The 9,754-nt window shown below is 39.9% G+C and overlaps 1 protein-coding gene across 1 annotated transcript in view; it reads left to right on the top strand.

Moving 5' to 3' along the window:
• SLC12A2 (solute carrier family 12 member 2) overlaps positions 1–9,754 on the top strand; it is a 131,698-nt gene that overhangs the window by 96,275 nt on the left and 25,669 nt on the right. The window contains exon 16 of the mRNA XM_069087778.1: positions 7,640–7,751. Coding sequence (XP_068943879.1) covers positions 7,640–7,751 — 112 coding nt within the window. The remainder of the gene's footprint in view (positions 1–7,639; positions 7,752–9,754) is intronic.

The following is a 9,754-nucleotide window of genomic DNA, read 5'->3' as shown; positions in this document are numbered from 1 at the left end:
TAAAAAAAAAAAAAGGATATAGCATCATTTGAAGGAAACTAGGTCTGTCTGTTAGATCAAGTAGATTGAATATGAGAGGAAAAGGTCCAGAATAAAGGGAAGTTTGTTCATTATGGAATGGGAGTTTTAAAGGGTGTGGTGAAAGCAATTAACAGGGTTGGAGCTGGACATAGATAGGGTAGAGTTATGGAGTCGGGTATTAGAGAGCAGGATGTAGGGATTCAGAATAGTTTGCTCCCAGATAGATAATAAGTAGTACAGGGAGTATTTAAAATAGGGAGATTAACAGGTGGTGGGTGTTTAATAGCCATCTAGGTAGCAGTGGGGAGGTAAATGAGTTATAATGCTCACCATCTGAATGGGGTGTTGTGAAACACATTCCAGGACCACTGGGTTCCCCTGTTGCTGGGCAGTACTGCAGCCTGGTCCTACTGGAAAGGATTCTCTACTACACCACACTAGACAAAAGATCGTCTAGCATCTGATTGAAAAGTCTGTTGGTGGGGAATCTATCATTAACATTAATATTAATTAATATTCCATTAAGAATAGCTTTATGGGGTGGAGTCAAGATGGTGGAGTAGAAACAGGACTTCCATGAGGCTCCCGCTTCCACCTCCTCCAATTCATGCAAAAAATGAGTCTAGACAAACTTTGGAGCTGTAGAACCCACAAAATGACACAGAGAAGCTAATCTCCCACTGAAGACAGTTTGGCAGGAAGGGGCCAGTGGAGCACTCCAGGACACACACCCTCCCACCCCCCCATGACCCTGAGGTTTTAGCCTCAGGGCTGGCCTGACCAGCCACAGGCTAGAGGGACTTCAGATCACCAACAGCTGGGGCATTTTCCAGAATTATCAACCCATCGAGGCTAAGGACAAAGTGAGAGGTCAATGCAGTGTGGACTTTGGGACCTGGGAGTTTGGGAGTGTGATCCGACCTTTGCCCCCAGGGCGAGAAGCGGCTGAGGCTGGTGGCAGTCCAGCCACTGCCACGTGACTGCTTCAGAGCTCCTGGCCTGCAGATTGTAGAGGGACCAAGCCACCAGTCTGAGGGGTAATCGCTCTTGCTTTAACAACTGCTTGGATCTGGATCACTGTTTGGAGTGGAGGTCCTCGGGTGTGTGACCAGTGTGCCAGAGCATGTGGAGGCTGCTTCAGAGAGGGCAGCCAGCAGCTGAAAAAACCCCAGTGATTTGGGACAAAGCTCCCCGCTCTGATAGTAGAGTTCTACTGTGGCAAAAAGCTCAAAAGTCAAGTAATTGGGTTGCAACATGAGCAAGCGGGGGAAGCAAGGCAAGCACAGTAAAGCGACTTTGGACTCTTTTTTGGGGGACAAAAAGGGTCAAAGCATGGAACAGGAGGAAGACAAAGAAGTCAGAACTCCTGCACCAGAAGCTTCCAAGAAAAGAATGAGCTGCTTACAGTCCATAGAGGAGCTTAAGAAGGATTTTGAAAATCAAGTAAGAGAAGTGAAGGAAAAATTGGGAAGAGAAATGAGAATGATGCAAGAAAATTATAAAATGAGAGTCAACAACCTGACTGAAGAAAATAACACCTTAAAACATAGACTAACTCAAATGGCAAAAGAGGTTCAAAAAGCCAATGAGGTGAACAATACCTTAAAAAAGGAATTTTCCAGATGGAAAAAGAATCTCAAAAGCTCACTGAAGAGAATCATTCCTTCAGAATTAGACTGGAGCAAATGGAAGCCAGTGACTTTATGAGAAATCAAGATACTATTAAACAGATGCAAACAAATGAAAAAATAGAAGGCAGTGTGAAATATTTCATTAGAAAAACCAATGACCTGGAAAGGAGATCCAGAAGAAATAATTTAAAAATTACCGGACTACCTGAAAGTCATGATCAAAAAAAGAACCTAGAAATCATCCTCCAAGAAATTCTCAAGGAAAATTGCTCTGGTGTTTTAGAACCAGAGGGCAAAATAGAGGTTGAAAGAATCCACCAATCACCTCCTGGAAAAGATCCCAAAAAGAAAACTCCTAGGAATATTATAACCAGGTTCCAGGGTTCTCAGATCAAGGAGAAAATATTACAAGCAGCTAGGAAGAAACAAGTTGAATATTGTGGAAACACAGTCAGGATGGCACAGGATCTGGCAGCTTCTACACTGAGGGATCAGAGGGCTTGGAATATGATATTCCAGAGGGCAAAGGAGCTGGGATTAAAACCAAGAATCGCCTACCCAGCAAAACTGAGTATCATGTTTCAGGGGAAAATATGGTCATTCAGTGGAATAGAGGACTTTCAAGTATTCTTGATGAAAAAACCTTGTATTGAATAGAAAACTTGACATTCAGATACAAGAAGCAAGAGAAACATGAGAAGGTAAACAGGGAAAAGAAATCATAAGGAACTTATCAAAGTTGAACTACTTACATTATTACATGGAAAAATGATAATTATAACTTATGAAACTTCTCTCAGTATGAAAATAGTTGAAGGGAATAGAAATGTGTTCATATATATGTATCTAGGTATACATACATATATAAACTATCTCACATAGAAGAGGCAAGTGAAAACTGTTACAATGTAGGGGAAGAACAGGAAGGTAAAAGGGAATGAGTCAACCTTATTCTCAGTGAATTTGGCTTAGGGAGGAATGACATACACAGTAAATAGGATATCTCACTCTACAGGAGAGTAGGGGGAAAAGGGGACAAGAGGAGAGATGTTGAAAGGGACTGCAGGCTGGGGGGGGGAGGGGAGTTGAAAGCACCCGCTTTGAAAAGGAACAGGATTACCTTGTACAATTTCGGGTGAAGAAGACATATTCTTACAAAACTACCATTCCAGCTCTCTCCACCACTTTCGTAGCCCAAGCATATAAGAAAAATCAGCTGTAAATACCTACTTTGATTTTGAAGGAGAACATTTTGACACAGTACTTAAAAAGTTAATAAAAAATATCATCTACCCTTGGAATAAATCCAGTATTATTTTTAAAAAGGGGGGGACAGGATCAAAGTAGAGAACAGAACTAGTGGGGGGTGGGATAGGATGGAGGGAAATATATTCAGTCTTTCACAATATATCCACTATGGAAATGTTTTGCATTGCTACACATGTACAACCTATATTGAATTGCTTATCTTCCCAGTAAAGGTGGGTGATGAGGGAGGTAGGGAAAGAATCTGGAATTCAAAGGTTTAAAATCAAATGTTTAAAATATATTGTTGTTGTTATTATTACTATTATTATTATTTTACATGTAACTGGGAAATAAGTTATACAGGCACTGGGGCATAGAGATCCACTGTGCTCTACTGGAATGTTGGAGGGAGGATGGGGAAAAATATGAGAGAGAGCAGAATGGGGGAGGGGATATTCAGTGGGATTGCTGTTTTGGGGTGGTGGGTAGGGGAAAAATGGGGAGAAAATTTGTAACTCAAAATCTTGTGGAAATGAATGATGTAAAGTAAAAAATTAATAAAAGTATAGCTTTAATTATTAGGAGGTTTTTTTCTCCTATAAAGTTTGCCTCTGTGCAACTCCCATTCATCCTGGTTCTACCCTTAGGGGCCAGATTTAACAAATCTTAATTCCTTTTCCATGTTATATTCTTTAAAGTCCTTGAAGAATGCAGTGGTGTCCTCCCTGAGTCATAAGTAGCAGCCAAACTTAACTGAGTTTATTTTAAAGACAAAAGAACAAAAACCTACACAGTCTGAAATGTTTGGTGTTTGCTACTTTAAGTCTAACTGAAGATGGTTGAAAATACACTTGACACCTTAAAATATCAGAAAATGTTCTTTCTAATTTGCTTTAAATAACTTTGTACTTGTTGTCTGTAGCTTCTGTGGGAAAACTGTTACTTTAGATCTAAATGGTACTTCAGAGAATTCATCATATGGTCTTTGTGAAAAATACAGATTATTTTATTTGGCTTGGATCCTGTGATGCATTTGTTGATATGGACAGATGCAACTTTTATCATATAAACTGAGGAAACTGAATATATACAAGGTATTGATAAATGAATTGTGAGGATCATTTTTGTATTTGAACCAGTTATCATTTCAAATGAACAAAACATTAAATGAATAATGAAATAATTGATTGTGTTTAGGATAAGAGCACTTCCATTGTTCTATCCAGGCAGGAGACTGAACCAGGGAACTGCTGGGATGATGTAGGAGACCCAAGCTGAACTGAATCAGAAGAGAAAGAATCCTGGCTCTTCTCACTAACTAACTAGTTGTTTGATCTTCCTTCAATCAACAGTTAGGAAGCATTTATTAAGCATAGATAGTAGTCTGCTGAGGACTGGGGCTATAAAGGCAAAAAAAAAGTCTGCAATCAAAGAGCTGCAGGTCAGATAGGGAAGACTACATGCAAACAACTGTGTACAATCAAGATAACAGGATAAATTGGAGATAATCATCACGAGGAAGAGTTAAGAAAAACTTCCTTTAAAAGGTGGAATTTTAGGGACTTAGAGGAAGCCGGGATATGGCTGTGAATTAGGGGTGGTAGACAGCTGCCGGAAATATATGGAGAGAGACAGAGAGAGAATTATTCAAGGAACCGCCAGGAAGCCTATGTTACTGGATCTGCAAAGTCCTTGGGAGATGGCAGGAAGTAAAGTGCAAGAAGATAGCAAGGTAGTGAGGATTAGGACTGGGCAGGGTGATTAAGGACTTTGAATGCCAATGGAGGATTGTCTGTTTGGTCCAGAAAGTGATGGAGAGCCACTGATTAGATGGGAAGTGGGGAGAAGTGACCTGGTCAGACCTGTGTTTTAGGAACATAAGTATCAGTTTGACATAGGAAGATAGAAGCAAGTGAGGAGAGCGTTGAGGCAGGCAGATAAACCAGCGTAGTAGTCCAGGTGTGAGGTGGTGAGGGCCCGTGCCAGGACAGGGGCGATGGGTGTTTGGGTTCCTCACATGTCAAATTAGGGGCTTGAGCTAGGAGTTCTCTTAAGGTCCTTCTAGCTTCATACTTCAGAGGGCTTTTAAATGTTCAGCATATAACATTCTCTGCAAATGCATAGTAGTTGTAGTCAAAAGGCCTGTTTTAGCTCCTGCTATTACTTCTTAGAGAATTTCCTTTAACTTACTACAATGATAAGTTATGTCACAAGGGCTAGAGGGGTCTTTAGCCATGAGAGCAAAGAGGGAGGAGAATTCTGGGCAAAGAAAAGAAGGCAGGGGCAGCATAATGTGCTTTAAGGACACTGTAAGAAGTCCATTTCCAAGCAGTACAAGGAAGGGAACTCTCAGACAAATTTCTACAAGGTGACATATGAGAAGAATTGGGGCTTGAGCAACAGAGGGGGGTAGAAGCTAGTATGTGTAGTTTAAAAAGCCACCTGTACAGGGTGCCTTTACTTTTACCTCTGACTCGCTTCAGACCTGTGCAGGCTGCCATCTTCAGAAAATGCCAGTGATGTCTTAATTGCCATATACAGATGCCTCTTGTTATTGAGGACTCTCTGCTTTTTGCTGCACTGCTCTCTCTTGGTTCTCCTGTCTCATCAGTCTTTCCTAACCTACTTTACTAGCTCATGGTCTGTATCACTCACTGACTCTGGGTATTCCCCCAGGCCTCTGTCCAGAATCCTTCCCTCTCCACACTCCTACGTCACCAGCTCTCATGGGTTCAGCTGTACTGAAAATTCACAGGTATATTCAGCCCCATTCTCTCTCCTGGACCCCTGTTCCACATCAGAAGTTGACCTATTGTCAGTTTTAAAATTGACATCTCAAACTTAGTATCTCTGAAACAGAGCTCCTCAGCCCCCTGCAGCCCACCTCTTCCAGATTTCTCTCTTACTGCACCATATCCTTCTAGCCATCCAGGTTCACTTGACTCCTCACTCTTAGCACACATATCTGGTCAGTTGCCCAGTCTTGTCTCTGTACCATTTTCCCACTTTCTCCATTCACACAGCAGCCACCACCCTAATTCAGACCCTCGTCACTTCTCACCCTGGACTGCTGAAATCGTTTTATTTTATCTTTCTCAAGGAAATAAGTCATTCCAAAGTTAATATCTTAAAGTTCTGTGTTACTCCCTTTTTCAGTAAATGCCACTGGCTCACTTTTATTTTTGGAATCAAATATGATCTATTTTGTCTCACATTTAAAACTCTTCACAACCTGAAATCTTCCTCTTTTCATTCTTTTTATACGTTGCTGCCCTCCCCACGCTCTGTGGTCCAGCCATATTGGCTTACTTGCTGTTCTCATATATGATACTCCATTTCCTCTTTGTCCCTTTGTCCTTCATGCCTGGGAGGCTCTTCCTTCTCATCTCTGCTTCCTGGAATCATTGATTTCTTTTTAAGTCTCATCTCAAAAGCTGCCTCATGCTACACCTGCCGCCCCAGCCCCCATTGTCTTACCTTGATAAAATGTAAATCATTTTGAGACTAAATTTGCTTTTATCTTTATATATTCCCAGCACTCAGTATGCTGTTTTGCATATAGTAAGTGCTCAATAAATGCTTGTTGATTAATTTATTGACCATCCATAAGCAATATGTTGCCACAGCATGTTGTAGCGGGAAGATTACTGGAGTATGAGTCAGTTGGGACCTGGATTCCTGTCCCCTCTTACTAGCTATGTGACCTTGGGCAAATCACTAAGCTTCCCAAGCCTCAGTTTTTTTCATCTGTAAAATAAGAGTATCACCACTGGTAGTAATTCAGAAGTTGTTGTTGTTTAGATTAAATGAGACAGTATATGTAGAGTAAAACAGTTTTACCATATAAATGTCATTTATTATTATTGTACCTTTTTGGACATTGTATGTATATGTGTATATGTATGTATTCATGTGTATGTGTATCCGGAAAGGATTGAAAGCCACACCAACACTACACTTAGTGATGTTCCATGTACAAAATTTAGCCTTCATTAAACTTGCCAATTCAACAACTTTGCTAGGGAACCAGCAGAACCCTTGCACTTATACTAGTTTGCTGTTTGTACTCAGCATGTACTAAGTGATAAGGTCATTCTTCCTTTTCATATGTTAGTTTAATTCCTAACTTAGACCTCTTCTTTTTCTTTTTTTTTTTTTTGTTAGTTTGCCTCCATTCAATTTCAGATCTTAAAGTTAAAGTCACCTGGACATTTTCATTGAAAATGCAAAAAAAAAAATTTTTTTTTGATGAATTAGAAGAAATCCATACTTAGGAACATGGATACAAGTCAGATTTCTGAACCTTTTCTTCGGTTTGTTTTTGTAGACAGAAGATAATGTTAAATTTTAGTATTTAATCTATCAGAATTGGAAATGAAAGTTGAAATGGAAAATTTTTCTCTTGAGCCTTAAGCAGCATTGCTCATGTGGTAGCATCACTGTGCCTCCTTTTTATTTGATCAAAATCGTTCCCAGTCTGAAAAGAAGAAAAACCTAGTTTGAGCACGAAGTGGCAACAGTTATACTTCACCAGAAGGGATTTCCATGAGAAAGACCTCACACAAAAAGTAAAGTGATCACACACAAGAGCAAGTCCCATACCGTGGCCCTCAGGACAACAGTGCAGAGATGTTGTTTCGTCTTACAAAAAAACAACTGAAAATAAGATCGTGCCAGTAATCAATACAGAAAACCCGAGATTTTCTAATTTTTGTTTTTCTTTTTTAATCTTACATTAGGCCTCAGTGTCTTGTTATGACAGGTTCTCCAAACTCACGTCCAGCTTTACTTCATCTTGTTCATGCTTTTACAAAAAATGTTGGTTTGATGGTCTGTGGTCATGTACACATGGTAAGTGTTCATTTTTTTCTTTGTGTTACAAATTTTTCCCCGTTGTTTATTGTGATATTATGTAAATCGGATTTATTAGACGTGAAATGTCCTTATAAGGCAAATGTATATCATAGATATTATTTCTTTAAAGTAAAATTTGTTGCCCTACACTGTCTTTCTTCATTTATTTCAGAATGTCTGGTGCTCTCCTCTTTGGAAGAGCTTCGGTGTCTGTTATTTAGCTCCACAGCGTTCAGTCCTTCTTACTGTATTTCTGGTGACTTTTCTATTCTCCATAGATACGGATTCTCTTCTAACCCCTGTAGATATTTTTCTTAGTTCTTATATTAAAGTCCTTATTATTTTCCAACAGAACTCTTCGTTCTCCCTTAACCTACATAGTGGAGAGACTTTTCTTAGGCACCCTCACCTCTTCTAGGAGGATGACTCGCTTATAGTCTGTTAGGCAGCATTTATTAAGCACCTGCTGTGTGCCAGGCACTGCGCTAAGCACCTGAGACACATACAAAATTAAAAGGAAAGTCAGTCCCTGCCTCAAGGAGCTTATAGTCATCTTACACACAGAAGGAACCTGAGCAGGAGCGGTGGGAGGATCCAGAAGCAGGGCAGTTGGGGGCAGAAATGGGGAGAAGACTGCTGGGCGTCCTTCTGAAAGGGAAATGTTTCCAGTCAGATGTGAGCCCCAAGACGAATCCAGTCTTGCCAGGATAATGATGCATTTCCTGGGGCGTGAAGGCTTGATGGAAAAATCCAAAACAAAAATCCTTCACTCCATGTGAATGCAATAGATGACGACAAAATGCTCCTGGTTTCCATTGTTTGTTAAAAATAAGAGCCTCAGCCCTTTGTTATTCTTGCTAGAAGTTCTTATTGCCCATTTCCTTATGAAACTGCTGTGGCAAAAAAATTAAATCAGGTATCCTGATACCTGAGTCATGGCACAACACTGTGCGTGCCTCACATTTTTTAAGCTGTGATAATAGCAGCCGGTAACCTCAGCCGCCACCTCTCACTGAAACAGTTCTCCTGAAATATCTGATAAATTGCCTCCCTTTCCCAATCTGAATCCGTAGTAGTGAAACAGACCCCCGTTGTGGCTGAACTAATAGTTGGAAGTGATGTTATTTCCAGAAGCTAACAGATTACCAGAGTGCCATAGTCCTGTCAAAGGCCAAAGAAAAGAGTCAGGAGACATTAATTGTTAAATATTGGAGAAGCTAGACAGGAACAGGGAAGTGCTGGGTGCTAATTGATTGAGGTGCGCTCAGTCAGGCAGTTTGAGTTACTGTATTGTTCCTAAGTCAGTTATAAAGAGAATCAAATTAAAGAAATGTCAACAACTCATGTAACGCAGCAATAAACTAATAAAGCCTGCTCTTAGCATTTTGCAGGATGATGTTTTCTGACTGTCTCGTTGTAATAGCTTCAATGTGACTTTGAATGAGGGGTCCCATTTTCCACTAATATAATTTGTGGTTAATGTAACATTTAAATTAAAATTTTCAATTCAATTTGAGATAAAAAGTAAGGAAATATTTTGGAAATAAAGTTCTGTAGAATCTCCATGCATATGGAACCTTTTGAGGATTTTTTTTATTGTTCTTGGCCATAGATGCTTGCTATGGAAGGACTCTTGGGTTTGGAGTGTTTTGTGTATTTTTTGTTACTGTTTTGTTTTTTGTTGGGTTTTTTTAATTAGCGTAGAAATAATTTCTCAGTTGTTTCTGAAGTAGTTTGGGGAGCAAGGTTATCTCACTTCAGGAATAAAAGTTAATGAGAACTGCTACTGTGTATGAGGGTAAGCCTAGATGAAGAGTTTAGATCAAAACCTAAATTTTTTTGTAAAAATTTAATTTTGCTCATAAGCCATTCATTATCTTTTATCCCAAGATATGAGGTATACCTTTATTTTCTGCCTGCATCAAATAAAGGCATGTTCTCGTTCTCTCTCTTTCTCTCTCTCTCTCTCTCTCTCTCTCTCTCTCTCTCTCTCTCTCTCT

Source organism: Petaurus breviceps, unplaced genomic scaffold, assembly GCF_028583685.1.
Source record: "Petaurus breviceps papuanus isolate PSGF00001 unplaced genomic scaffold, PetGlider_PUasm1.0 183, whole genome shotgun sequence".
Lineage (NCBI taxonomy): Eukaryota > Metazoa > Chordata > Mammalia > Diprotodontia > Petauridae > Petaurus > Petaurus breviceps.
The sequence above is the reverse complement of the archived record's forward strand: the minus strand, read 5'-3'. Positions and strand labels throughout refer to the sequence as shown.